Consider the following 15747-nt stretch of genomic DNA (forward strand, 5'->3'; position numbering starts at 1 on the left):
TACTGTCAATGCGAGCGACCTGCGGGCATAAAAAAAATAAGTCACAGGCAAGGCTTGCACAGAGCGATGTGACAGGCCTCAAGAGACCAAACCAATCTAATACATAAGATACATCTTTGGCTATGTTCCGAATACTTCCAATTCGATGTCATGTCTTACACACATAAACAACTAAAGATGAATACCTTAATTTGTACTTATGAATACACGAGACTTTTCTTTTAACTAAGAATCTCTTTTGATTTCTTTAATTTGACCTTTTGTTTTTCACCTTTGTCACTGTTAATGCAATATTTCTAATACATGGATGAGAAATATAACATCATCACATACATGTAGATATTTTTCATGAAAGATTGCTCTTAGACTCTTACATCTACAACTGTATGGCCAGTTCCAAAGAGGATTCCATGTAATAGCAAGTGATTTTCACTGATAACTGTTACAAGAAGCTTAAATTCTAGCACCTGATTGGCATGAATAAATTGGTGAGAATCACTCCCCATGTCTGCATTCAATAAAAGTACTGTAGTCAGTACGGAAATATTATCGTTGAGTATTTATCCAGTACTTGTATTGTTTCCAAGCATGCGTATTATGTACTGGATTGGACATAGAAAGTCATCGGCATCCCAGATGATGTACAAAGCCAAGGTGAACAATTATTTTTTTCCTTATTTTTCTTCAGGGTAAAGTCCAAGATATTTCCCCATTATTTCTGTAGTTATCTATATACACAGTAAAAACGCTGTTTAAGATTTTATACAACGCTGTTTACTACATGAACCTTACAGTAATTGTTTAACTGTTTAAACAATCATGTTTAATTTATTGAAGATTAAATATTGAAAATTAAACTTTGTTGCTTAAGATTTTAACTCTTGTTTAAACTATTTAAACAATTACTGTAAGGTTCATATAGTAAACAGCATTGTATAATTTTTTTACTGTGTACAGTTGCATTGCATTTTGTTCTTGCAAAGATCTTGTTAGTTAACACTGGATACACAAGCAACAAAGCTCACCACAATATGGTATGTAGTAAATAAGATACAGGGCCAGTATTCAATTGAAAGTATGGTTTGAGAAAGTATTTTACTCAGCAAAATGCTTATACTCGTATTCAAATGACATCTAAGTTATTTACTTTATCAAGCCAAATTGAAGCAAAATAATAACCATTGTGACATCATAAAGTTGGAGCCAAATAACATGCAATGTACATATCCATCTATGTGCAGAATGTATGACTGTGTGTATCATGTTTGTAAACTGCACGCAAGCCTCACAAAGTCTGATAGGCAGCTGACTTAGAATTAAGCAAAATACTTGCCCAAAAAATGATATTGAATACCAAAGATGGTTAAGTATATTACTTATGCAAAATACTGAGTAAAATGCTTAATATTCTGGCTGGAGTATTGATTTGAATACTGGCCAGGTACAATTTATCAAACATGTAACAAAGACGGCCAGTTTTTTTCTTTACATGACTGCAAAAAGCTGTTGACCTGTCCAGTTCTGACAAGGCAGAACATGTTATGAGTTTATCTGTGAACTTAGGCAAAAATGGCTTAAGAGTTAACATGCTAAACCACAATCAACCTACCACAATAATACAAATGAAAAAAAGAATCACTAAAAAACATCTTTCTTTGAATAAAAAAAAATAAATTGAAAAAACTGGGAGAGGGAAATAAGGCAAAAGTACAAACAAATCAAAACAATTTTTAAAACCCACAAGCAAATGAAATTAAAGTTGACCAATCGACACCTAAATTGGCAAAAGAAAGATTTAAATCAAACATCCATGCATTACAAACTAAAAGCTTCAAAGGGAATTTAATTTGCATTGTGCAAGCGATTTTGTGTCAAGAAATGAAAAAATCAATCATCTTGCACTTTTAATACAAAATCTGCATTGTGACATCGATAAACAAACTTGGCACTGTCTTGGCTTTCAAATGATTTCCCCTACACCATTCTGGAAAAAACATGTTTTCAGAGGACTGCCATCTTAAAACATTTTTTTTTTACTCATGATAAACAGATGCCACTAGAATGGAACCATGTTTTGAGCTGATTTTTTTTTCAGCATATATCGCCTTCATACAACCTTAGATACAGATTTCTAAATGTGCAAATTTGTATTGGAAATGGATACTACCGTCACTGCCCAATACAATATCATTACCTTCTTGAATGTATTACGGCCCTGGGTCAAAAAGCTTGTAATCAATTACAAAACACACATCTTGTTGTAAGTTACTGAAATCTTGCAATTTCATTGGTTAATAGGAAACTTTTTTAAATCACATTTTATGAACCAGGACCCCCTTAAAGATAATCCTTCATCTAAAGAATAAATTAAGGGAACTACAAGTAATATCCAGTATTACAAATTCAAAGTGAACACATTTGCTTTCTCCTCCATCAATAGCAAGCCTATCATATATATATATATATTGCATTTTTACAACCTCCTATAAAAAATATATATATTCTTTCATAAGAATTTTGTATATATATCTCTCTGTGAGATTATATTCATATTCAGTGCATGACATTATGATCCAACTCATAAAAAGGCTTGGTTCAACCTGAGAAGGATTCAGAAGTGAAGCATGTACACGCACTTCAAAGGGATAAGTTCATTAATATATCGTCAGTGGGACAATAAAACATTGTACCTGAAATTTCTTTTTTTTTATGGGGGGTTAAACTTTTCAGGAGAGCTAAAAGACAAGGCAAACATAACACAATTAACAGAGTTATGAGATAGCATTTTGACAGAGTAAAAAATAAGTCTTGAGCTCCCATCAAAGAGATCACGAGAAATTGGATGACAATGTCTTATCATCCCACCAACAATATCAAAGTTATACACACACAATATACTGTACATTCTTCGAATCATCACATTACTTGGAGAGGCAGAAAGACATTAATGCAATATAATTTGTACAGATGTCCTAATGACTTTCTGCCTCTAAGGTACTAAGAGATGGACATATTGCTATGGATGGGGTTGTATCAAGGTGTGGGTTACGTTTCTCCATCAAGAACTGGCATGAGTCTTGTAAGGCATAGGCTGTCCCAGTCAAATGGCTTGAAATCTACAGAATAATTGGAACAAAAGTATGATTGTGAAATTAATGGATGATAACTCACTGATTGAATCACATGCAATGTGCTTATTCTAAAGAATTAAAGCCCAATTTATAATGCCAAATGTACGAAGTTGATGCTGTGAAGTATTTGTAAGATTAAAACATTTGTTAACTATTACGATTTGAATTTAAAAAATAAACAAATATACGATCAGAAAAATCAAGAGATCCTTTAAGATGTCTGTACTAAAAAATAGTCTTTTAATATTTTGATTGATGTATGCATTACTGAAAATGAAACAAGAGCAACACAAAACACAGAAGAACTTTGGACAATTTGATACTCACATCTAAGAGATGGATTTTCTTCTTTATCTACAAATTCCTCTACACACGTTCCTGAAATAAATCATTAAAGATTATATGTTGTCAAGCAAACACGACACTTCAAAAGCAGTCAAAACTATGACAAAGTTTAAATAAACATTAACATGCAAACACTCGCTATCAGCATCGTAGCATCATAAATAAAAAATACTCATAAAGTGTGCTTAATACTTCCTGTTAATATCATAAATGTATTATCACCCAAGCACTAATCCTAACCTCATTGTACAATCATCATGAAATAAAGACATTAGATTCTATTCCGATAGTATGTTCATCCATATGCACAAAATTTGATTATTAAAATGTACACAAATTATATATTAATAAATACACAAAAAAAAGAATATGTCAAGACATGTATATGAATTAAATTACCAGCCAAAAATGATAAATACATAAAATACATGATATTAAGTAAATAAACAAATAAAAAAAATGAATTGATACAGAATGCGTGAAAAAAAATCAACCGAAGGTCCCTCACTGAATTCATACTTCATATATATGTATTGAGGATGATGAAGCTTCTTCTCAGCCCTCTCCCCTTGAAAGATGTGAGTTGGTATTAATGTAGATGGGAGTAATAAAGATGATTGATCATGATTACGCTGCTACTCCTAATACTGAATATGATGATATAATGTAGGCTATATTTTAACTTCTTCCATTTGTTGAGGAGCTCTAACTAGTGGGAGAACTTTATGAAAATTACAGTAGTCATCTATAGGCATGACAGTAGTCAGCATACTACAAATGTTTACCAACCTGAAATGTGATTGAAAAGACGACTTCAGCTAATGATAATGTTGATGATGGGGATGATGGAAAATGAGATTTTGACAAAAGTGCAAATATACTAAGTGAGAATATAAAGTACAAATCAATTAACAATAAAGGTAGACACACTACTGACCTTTTCTTCCCTGTCTACAGTCATTGAGTTCTTTTTGTGTTCTTTCCCATTCTGCAAAAGATAAAAGGGAAGATCAAGATTTAATACACAAATACCGGTAGTAGACATTACATGTACATGCTCTCATTTATCTGCTAAATCAGTCTGCTAGAACAAAATCATAGCACCAGAACGTACTTGTACATGTTCTCAAATGTTATTCTAAATTCTCCTTCATGATATGTAGCTGCCAACCTTGTGTTTCAGAGAAAAATTGGTCAGAAATCATAGAGTTCTAAAATATGATGATCCACTGGAAGTACATGCAGATGAATAAGAGACATTGAATAGGAGTGGTTTTACACTGTGAAATCAATTCATCAATAGGCTTCCCCATAACAATGAGGAAAATTTGTGAGCAAAATACAGGTTCTCAGATTTAAGACCTTGTTTTTTTTTACAGGCTCTTCTCTTAGAAAGGAGACAAAGCAATTGCATTTACGTAGTAAAACGCAACCATAGGTGATAATGTATTCAACTCAATAAACAAACACCACTTGAGTATATTGATATAAAGTTCAAGGATATAGTACTTCATAATGACAATAAAGATATATATATATCTATCATAGATCAAAAAATGTTGTAAACATTGTACATTATCTCTGACTGATACAGGTTTAAATAATTTATCTCATACTAGTAAATGTGTATAAAGTCTTCATGTTTGCTACATGTAAGCATGGACAGACTTACATGTACTCCAAGTAAATACTATGGCCTGTATTCTGAAGTCAGGTCTAACTTAGACCATGGTCTAACTCTGTGCTAAAATCATGGGAAGCCAAAAGTGTCAAAATTTTTATTAAGTTGTACATTTCTTAGGTTTACTGTGCTCTTTCCTGATTCATCGATGGTGAAGACAGTCATCTATTTATACTTCCTAGACAATTATGAATGATTTGAGAGCCAAATGAGCTGAAATATGGTATCTCTGATGTTAGTGATTTATGTAACAATTGGATATCCATACTTAAACCACAACTTTAAACCTGAGTTCAAGTTAAACCCGACTTCAGAATACAGGCCTACATGGTACTGCATGAAGGAGCATCATCAGGGGGTTTTCTATTAAAAAAAATAAAACTATTCTATTGGGGATAACAATTAATTCCTTTCCAAATTTTTATTCAAGTGGAAATTTTTTGCATAGATTGCATACAAAAAAATAAAATTACTTTTATTACTACTACACATAATTTTGTAATTTGTCACAAAGCAATCAAATATTGGTGTATTGTCATTTCAAATCTCTCTCTATATAACGAGTACCAACCTGCATTTAACATCTTGACTAGTTCATAGTGGTCTCGTCCAAAGTGGTCGACAGAAAGCCCTGGTTCTAGATGTGAGTGTTTTGAGTGATGATCTTTTTTTCTGCCAGATATAACAGCACTACTAAAGGAAGGTCTAGGTGAAGTCTGTGGGCTAAGAATCAAACAAAATTCAATCATTTAGATGTTACTAAAGGAAGGTCTAGGTGAAGTCTGTGGGCTAAGAATCAAACAAAATTCAATCATTTAGATGTTACTAAAGGAAGGTCTAGGTGAAGTCTGTGGGCTAAGAATCAAACAAAATTCAATCATTTAGATGTTACTAAAGGAAGGTCTAGGTGAAGTCTGTGGGCTAAGAATCAAACAAAATTCAATCATTTAGATGTGATCACCAAAAGAGCAATTAAATTGTGAATAAAAATAAAAAGGTGGGTCAATTAAGAAAATGCTAGTTTTGGTAACGATATCAAAATGAGTTCGTACAGAATCCAATGAAATGACCACCAAAGTGTCTGTATAAATAAAACGCATGTGCCAAAGGATTCTGGAAGAAATTGTGTAATTGCTGAGAAATCAGCAAATAAGCACAGGATTCGGGTAGAGCGTCGGGCCCGACGCTCTAAGCAATAATTATACATCGTCCCATGTGCGCTTATCTGTGTTGGGGATCTTCGGTGTGAACATTGTTCAGCGTAGATTTCAAGATTTCACAAAGTTCAGTTAATGTAACTGTACCAGATCTAGATCCTAGATGATATACTGACAATTAAGCCTTGTTTTACAGACTTTCTCATGAAATCAGAGTTTACTGCAACTACTGGAATTTCTCTTTAAGATCCAATGTAACTAACATTAGCTGGCCTGCATGTTGCAATTTAACTTGAGTGAAACGTAGCAAGAGCACAGCTCTAATTAACCAGAGTCAGGAAGAAGCTGTGCGGAGCCTACCCAGAAGCTGGTTAGCTCAGGTCTAGAGTCATCTGCATTTTTTAGCAAGGATGATCAAAGTTTTTGGTCCAGATTGGTTACACAATAGTTCCCACTTTAATAAAGAAGGGAGATAAAACAAATCAGTGTTTCCTTTGAAGGCATACTTGGGAAATATCAATCCTTGGTTGGACTGGAAATATAAATATTTTTCCCTCCGGGCGAATTGGGAAAAATAGTAATTGCCATACCAACCTCTAATAAATATTTCCCACTATGCTTTCTCAAAGACTGATATATTTGTATACTATTTAAGATAGTATAAAATACAAAAGAACAAGTGGGGATATGACATCATCAGCCCACCTAATGAATATTCATATAAAGACATGCCTAGAACTGTTTAACCAATATAATGCAATTTTTTTTAATTCAATAACTTTGTTACTGTATTTGTTATCCAATTTTCATCAAATTTTCAGCATTTTGCTTTGTGAATTTTACTCTAAAATTTATCCAGCCTCGACCACCCCTTAAAGCTTGTGTATAGTTTTGGTAAATCCACCAAAATGCACCTATCACTATTCCAATTCATTGCTAGCTAATATGAATGGATATGCCCTATAACAGTTATGATGTGGAGGATATGAAATGAAAATGTGTTTTAAAGGATAAATTTTTGCGATTTTACATGGAAATTTAACTTGATCGGGTCACCCGATCAAATTAAAATATCTGTGTGTTTTTGTCTTTCAATTAAATCCTATTCCAAATCATGGAATGGGCTGAAACTTTCAAGATATGTTCTTTGTCTGTAACTTTTGGATATCTAATCACTAAATTTATAAGATAAGTGCTTGAATGCCCATTTTTAATTTAAAACAAGCATCGCCGAGAGAGGGCGCTATATATCCAAGATTTGAATATTTGAAATTTTCTCAGAGAAGTGCAGTTGGAAAAATATCTAACGGTCTCTACGCTTCAGTTAGACTGTCATATTAGATGATATTCGATTATCAATCACATTATTGACCCTTTACCAAAGCTATACACATGCTTTAATCATTTCCTATAAAGGACAAGTCCTCCCCAACAAAAAGTTGGATTGAATAAAAAGAGAAAAATCAAACAAGCATAACACTGAAAATTTCATCAAAATTGGTTGGAAAGCAAGAAAGTCATGACATATTTAAATTTCGCTTAATTTCAGAAAACAGTTATATTTACTTACATCCTGGTCAGTATGCAAATAAGGAGACTGATGACGACATCCATTCACTATTTCTTTTGTATTTCATTTACATAAAATATGAATTATTCTATTTTTTTCCTCATGGCCATGTGAAACAAACGTTCATTCCTCCCTGAACATGTGGAATTACCATTATTTTAACATTCTGCTGTACGAACAAGAGGGTCCTTTGTCAAATCAGTAAAAATTGAATTAGTGTACAATTCAAACAATAAAAAACAAAAGAAACAGTAAGTGAGGGACATCACCGGTTCTCTCATTTGCATAATCACTGAGTTGTGCATGTAACTGTTTTGTGAAAAATAAGCTAAACTTTGAAATGTCATAAAGATAACTTAAATATTATACATCCAATTTTGATGAAATTTTCAGTGTTATGCTACTTTGACTTTTCCTTGTTAATTCAAATCAACATTCTTCTGGGGTGAACTTGACCTTTAAGGATATAACAATCACTCTGTATCTTCTACCAGCAGAATATTCTAGTGGGAATACAACAATAATGGACCACATCCTCTGCATCCCACTGCAGCTGGCCTTGCAAACTTAGCGCCTGTTTCAAACAGGTGGTCCACAACCAACAGCATGGCCATATACACAGCTTGAGAAACAATTACCGGTATTACACCATACTATACGAGAGCTTAATTGGTAGTCTGCAGGTACAGACCCTTGGTTTTTACAATTCACATACTAGTAGTGCATAAGTCAGAGTCTGAATCAGTGAGACTACATTCACTATGTAATGTTACACAGACAGAGTCTTTGGACACTAGTTTTCACTCTAGACCTCAAATTGGTTGAAGTGTCAAATATGAGTCTGTGTCAGCAGAATACATTGTACTTTTGGGCTGACAATCATTTTCCAAACTGTACATGTACAAGATGAGAAACTCCTTACACACACATATTTTCTTTCAAGTTGGATCCACATCGTTTACTTCTCAGACTGTTTAAAGGGGATGTTCATCCTGATAAAAAGTATATTGTAAAAACCACCGGAAAAAATATATTGAAGATTTGAGGAAAATCCATCTGAGATTTCAATTTTTTAGAATACCATTGTTTTCACTTTTGAAAAAAAACAAGGGTTTTCAAGGATGTCAAGGATTTTCTATGAATAAGACCAAATATACATTGTACCGAAAAAACAACAACTAAATTAGACCAAAAGGGTAAGAAAACCTGGGTGTCAAACGAAAACGTTCATTATACTATGTGGAGTGTTGTGGCCCAGTGGATTAGTCTTCGGACTCTGAAACAGAGGGTCATGAGTTCGAATCCCAGCCATGGCGTAATTTCCTTCGGCAAGAAACTTATCCACACTGTGCTGCACTCGACCCAGGTGAGGTAAATGGGTACCTGGTAGGAATTTATTCCTTGAAATGCCACCGCGCTGTATAAGGCTGCGGGGCTAAAGCCAGGGTAATAGTATCCAATTAAGCGCATAGGGACGCATTTGCAGGATATGCGCTATATAAGCATGTCGGTTATTATTATTATAGTGGTTGGTAGACAAAATGATCCATGTAGACCATCTGGTCATTGAATGAATTGATAGGTAGCCTAACTGGATATTATTGGACAAAAGAATGGCAATATAGCAAAAATTGCTCAGGTGTGGACCTACAAGAAACTGTTGAAATAGCATCTACCATGAGCTCACACAAAATTTGTTGAATTACATGGTACGGTACATTAATTACATGATGGTAACAGTATCCATCTGGTGGGTTAAAGAGAAATGCCAGTAGTTGCAGTAAACACTGATTTCATGAGAAAGTCTGTAAAACCAGGCTTAATTGTCAGTATATCATCGAGGATCTAGATCTGGTGCAGTTACAGAAACTAAACTTTGTGAAATCGTGAAATCTACGCTGAAAATGTTCACAATGAAGATCGCCAACACAGATAGGCACACGTGGGACAGTGTATTATTATTGCTGGAATAAAGACCCAACGGAAGTGACCGAATCCGCGCTTATTTTGCTGATTTCTCAGCAATTACACAATTTCTTCCAGAATCCTTTGGCACATATTTTTTATTCATACAAACAGACACTTGGGTGGTCATTATATTAGATTCTGTAAAAAGTCATTTTGAGATCGTTACCAAAACTGGAATTTATCTTTAAAGACACAGGCAACTACATTGCAAAGGTACTGGTAGTCTGGAACAGGAAGTCTCATAAAGCAAGCAAGAAATGAATAGACAGATATGACACATGGGGGGTGTTGTTTGCTTGTGACTTCACAAAATTTAAACTAAAGAAATCCACACACTTTAACTCTTTTTGTCAAACCTTCATATGTTTCTTCTTCTTTTTTAAACAATTGCTGAGAGCATGTACATAATTTTCAAAAAATAAAAGGAGCATAAAATTGATGTCAAATTTCAGTGTGGCAATTACACGTAGATAGAAATGCTTAATTGAAACGGCACATGTAACCAAAACCAAAATTGCAATTTGTAAAAACACAGATAATTACTTTTTTATTCAATTTACTACATGTACCATAAAAAATTTAAAATTCACTTACTTAATCATGCTACGGCCACTTTCTCCTTCATCTACTGGCTGCTGTAATCCTGTAAATGGTTCAATGATTAAAATAATTAAATATGTATAATGTATGCAACTTAATAAACATGATTTACATGTACACTGTAATGAGTTGGTGAAATGCTGTGTACTTTGCAAGCTGGAAAGAAAATTTATCAGGCATTCTGAAACTTAATTTTTTGGTCTAGTATGAGAATGACTGCATATTTTTCTTGCCATTTTTAATGAGTGTGAAACAAAATAAAGTCTGCTTACCTGAAATAAATTGAATTGAATATATACTAATTATTAATATAAATTAATTAAAATTGGATCTAGGCCTAATTAATATTCAAATTAGACTCTACGCACAAATTCTTTAGATCTATTAAAAAAGCGAAAATTTATAAGTCAGTCTGAGTTTCTTCAATATTCTAGATCTATGAATGTTCACTTATTAAACAAAGAATACAATGTCAGGATTCTGTGTTTATCCCTTTTATTTGGGGTGCTGATGCAACCCCATTCTACCAATGTACCATGTCTACCCCATTTTGAAGAGTACCCTCTGCCTACACGGACGAGTCCTGGGCTCCGACCCGCTTCGCGGGCCAGAGGCGGAGCTCCCTGACACTGGCCTGGGTTACAATCCAGCATGCTTACACTCAAGTTACAGTTAAGGTACATGTAGGAAGTTTTGGTCTTGCATTTCGTATTAAGCATGGCCTGGTCGATGCCACTCATTCAGTGAACAAGGTTATGGTCGATGCCAAGGATGGACCAGTTGGACCGAGCTGAGAACAGACAAAGGAGTGCAACTTCAACAAAATAGAGACTCTAACATGTCTAAGTCTAACTTTAGCAATACGATACACACACCTCAAAATCTGAAAATACCAACCCACAGGACTTTACTCAAGCCAAGTTATATCATAACCTTGTTCATTGAATGAGTGACTCAACCTACCCTTGTACCATTTCACTCTCGTTTGCCCAGCCCAGGATCTTACGTGCAATTTGGCATAGGCCTACTCACCAGACAACAAAAAGTTCTCTCCTTCTACCCCCGTTTCGATCGGCCATTTTGTTACAATTCATAACAAAAATGGCCGATCGAGACGGGGGTAGGAGAGAACTTTTCGTTTTTTGAGGTTCCAGTCTGTGCCCAGATGTCAGAAAAACTGCCACTCGTTAGACCTTCATCCATATAATCGTGGTAAGTGCTTGATTTCTGTTTTAACTATTTATTCGGAGAATTATTTTGACCATACTTCACGCTTGTCAGGTGAGTAGTCCTTTACACGTAAGATCCTGGGCTCTTGCCCGCATAGCGGGCGGGAGTTCCCTGGGTTAGTTTGCCCAAAGAAGTGCACAATAATCTAGGCCTACTTCTATCTCTCTTAACGGAATATGTCAATTTTGTGGAGGAAAAAGAGACTCTTTTTCCTCCACAAAATTGACGTATTCCGTTCTGAAATTGTTCAAACCTCCTAAGCCAGATTGACAGTGTAGGCCCTATATGGAACTAATCTGTTTTCCTTGGACCCTAGGAATCTCTAAATAGTGGAGGGATCAGCTAAGAGAGAGAGAGAGGTAGTCAAGAGCGGCGCCGCGGCCGCGACGGAGCCCGAGCTCCAATCCAAAACCGAAAGGATGAACATCCCTGAACTTTAGGGCGCTACTACATCCACCGTCCGCTTCAGTTTCTACTCGCGACGCCGGGTAGATCGCGCAACTAGTAGTAGTAGGATGAGTGACGCAATTTAGAAAGAGTACATGCGATGATTATCTCCCAAAGACAAACTAATATTACTTTGAGCTGTTAATAATCTACTGAACTTACCCCTCCTCTTCTGAATATTGAACTTGCTTGGACCTTGAGTCAATTTATACATGTTTTCATGTAAAGAATGTTCGGGTCATGCGACGTCGCATATCAAAACAAATGTCTCGTAATAATCGATCGCAGCGCAGCATGAAAGTTGAATAATACGGTAACTGCTATTCTTATCCCAGAATTTTTTATATAATTATCATTATTTATTTTTATTAAATCTTATTTCTAATATAGTTCAGTTGAATTATTGAATTATAATCTCTCATGAATTAATTTTATTACTGTATGAAAATATTGAATTTGCTAAAATAGTCGAAATTCAAATAAAATTCATTGCAATAATAATACTACAGACTGAATACATTATAAGGTTGATTCTATATAATATCTAAATACGCCAAGGAAGTCTCGAAAGCACTGCTAGTGTAATGGTATCATGCAAGATTCCCATTCTTGCGACCCGGGTTCGATTCCCGGGCAGTGCACTTTCTTTTACTATTATTAGATTGATCATTCATCATTGAAAATAGTATCAGAACCAGAAGTTACTTAAAGGGGAAATTCACCCTGACAAAAAGTTTATTGTAAAAATAGCAGAAAAAATAATAAAAAATATTGCCGAAGGTTTGAGAAAAATTCATCAAATAATTAAAAAGTTATTAGAATTTCAATTATTTGATTTGTGACGTCATATGCGAGCAGCATTCCTACATAGTGAATGGTAAAAAGTCAATGAAATGTCATTTTCTCAGAAAATTGAAAATGGTTTTCTCTGTACCTTTTGTATATCAATAGACAAATCATTTCACACCCAATCATGAATAGAAAACAAAATTAAGTCATCAGGAACCATACAAAATTTGAAATTCATGTATTTTATATTACATAACACATGGGGCAGCTGCTCGTTTATGACGTCACAAATCCAAAACTTTGAACTCTAATAACTTTCTTACTCTTTAACGGATTTTCCTCAAACCTTCACCAATATTTTTTACTATTTTTTCGGTGATTTTTACAACAAAGTTTTCTTCAGGGTGAACTTCCCCTTTAAGAAGCCAAAACTACTATATATTATTGGAAAGATTTGAAGAATCAGAATACAACAATGTAAGTTTGAGTTTTCACAGCTAGGGATAATTTGCTTTATAATTGAACACTCAAATTAGTAAATTGTAAATGAGCTTCCCGAATATTACAATGACATCATCCTATGTGGTTGGCATCGACATTACATGCATTCGTATGAACACAAGTTTGATTATATTATTGTTTTTCACATTATAAATGGGATATTTCATACAGAAAAAAAAATGTGTAGAAACTGCAGTGAAACAACATTCAGAGTACTTTCATTTCCTGCCAAATGAATATTCATTTATTATACCAAAGTTCTAGCTAGAATTCATTTTTGGCAAAGTTTTATTTCCTGCTTATTTGGCACAGATATTCACCCATATCTGCATTGAGTTCACATTCACCTGACATAGCATTTGTGACCAAATAAGAGGCAAAAGTAAGCAGAAAGGTAATCACAAAAAATGTGGTGTGTAGCTGTGGGTCAACATTGATTTAAACACAAAATAATTCCGATGGCATTTCTCTTTGCAAATAGTTTAAAAACATTCCAATTTGTGAGCGAGTAAACAAGAAAATAATGTGACTTTTCTACATGCAAACACATGTTATCAAAACATCCATTTTCAATGTTTACTATTTAAAAAATTTCTAAAAGAAATACTCAGCTGGTAAGCTGAAACTGGCTTTGAAGTATTTTGAAGTTTATTAGCTATCAACTGGTGTATAATCTATCAATTCAATTCTTCACTTTTAAGAAGGTCTTTAAAGGTCTAAACTAAAGGTTATTTCTATTTGTAAGAATAATTGGATCTCTGCCTCCTATATCTTGGAAGTGGTCGGGAGATTAAATATTTCATTGATAAATATTATATTTTAAGACCAGTAACAACCACCAGAAACAAGACCAGTATAAAATTCCAGTAATTCAAGACCAGTTTAATTTTTAACCGAACCAGTAAAATTTTAACTGGACCAGTATGACCAGTTAGACCAGTAAACCGATGTTCCAATTTCCAGGGTTACCAGTTAAAATTATACTGGTCTAACTGGTCCAGTGGAACTGGTTTTTCCTTCTGGGCCCCCACCCCCTCACTTTCAAACTCTTTCCATGGCCCTTGTAGAACTGAAAATAATGTTGACTGAAGCTTAATACAAATTACAAAGGTCATTGGCTTTTTAGGGATACTGTACATTTCTTCTGGTTACTGTCTAGCCTGTCTAGCGGGTGCGTCGTGGTCTAGTGGTTCTGACTCTCGCCTTTCAAACAGAGGGTCATGTGTTCGAATCCTAACCATGGCGTGTTTTCCTTCAGCAAGAAATTTATCCGCAATTTGCTGCACTCGACCCAGGTGAGGTGAATGGGTACCCGGCAGGATTAATTCCTTGCATGCACTGAGCGCCGGTGATGGCAGCTCGAGCTAAAGCCGGGGTAATAATAGCAGCGCTTTGTATCCTCAGGCAAAAGGCGCTTTATAAATACCGCTATTATTATTATTATTATTATAGCCCATTTACAGACTAAAGACAATGTAGAATGAAAAACTTTATAACATAGGCCAACAAGATTTAATTTCTTTGTTCATTCGTCTGATATACATGATTTTATCTTTTCACTGTGGATAGGATACTTCACGTAGAGTCTATGTTAAAGTCACGTTTAATTCCTATTTGCAGGATGAATTTATTCGAAAGTTCATATTAATAAGATTTATTATAAATGGAAGAACAGTATTATCACACTTGTCTACTTCCTATACTGACAGATAAACATGAATAATTAGCAATGATCTTATACTTTTGTTTTTCATCTTAAAATATATTTTATTTAGTTCTATCTTTTCCAGGATGGCTTTATCAGCAATATTCTTTTTTCCTAAGAGGCCTTGAAACATAACACGAATGGGCAAAAATATAAAGATTACAGGGGGCCGTTTCATAAAACTGTTCGTAAGTTAAGAGTGGCTTTAAGAACGACTGGTGATCCTTTCTTGTGGTAAATGATATTTACCACTAAATGTTCATTAATGATCAGTTATTTAGAGCGTAAGAAAGGTTCACCAGTCGTTCTTTAAAGTCGCTCTTAATATGATAACAGCTTTATGAGACACCCACCATATCCATATGAACACTTCAATACTAATTGTTCACTTACAAATCATTAAAAGAAATAGAGATAAATAAATATTAGATCAGTAAGAGGATACATTCACAGTATGACTTCAGATAGTACAACAAATATAATACCATAGATACTAGATGGTATAACTGATACAAAGGTCCTTTCCAAAGAAGTAAAATGACTGTTTGATGGATAACATGGAAAATAAAGGACTCTAGTGTTCATAAAATTATAGTTTTTAAGATAGTCTGGGTAGTTTTGGC

The 15747-nt window shown here is 34.3% G+C and overlaps 1 protein-coding gene and 1 non-coding gene across 2 annotated transcripts; one reads left to right on the plus strand and one right to left on the minus strand.

Annotated features, from left to right (window-relative positions):
- Positions 1-879: 879 nt before the first annotated feature.
- On the minus strand, positions 880-12430 carry LOC121422874 (mapk-regulated corepressor-interacting protein 1-like). Its single transcript, XM_041618102.1, has 6 exons — positions 12292-12430; positions 10447-10495; positions 5729-5880; positions 4414-4464; positions 3459-3509; positions 880-3116 (listed from the first exon to the last, which is right to left on the minus strand). The coding sequence occupies exons 1-6, from the start codon at positions 12341-12343 to the stop codon at positions 3046-3048; spliced, it is 426 nt and encodes a 141-aa protein (XP_041474036.1). The 5' UTR covers positions 12344-12430; the 3' UTR covers positions 880-3045.
- Positions 12431-12699: 269 nt separating this feature from the next.
- On the plus strand, positions 12700-12770 carry TRNAG-CCC. Its single transcript has one exon. It is a non-coding gene; the product is annotated as a tRNA-Gly (tRNA).
- Positions 12771-15747: the final 2977 nt, after the last annotated feature.

The sequence above is a fragment of the Lytechinus variegatus genome, chromosome 10 (genome assembly GCF_018143015.1).
Source record: "Lytechinus variegatus isolate NC3 chromosome 10, Lvar_3.0, whole genome shotgun sequence".
In the NCBI taxonomy this organism is placed as follows: Eukaryota; Metazoa; Echinodermata; class Echinoidea; order Temnopleuroida; family Toxopneustidae; genus Lytechinus; species Lytechinus variegatus.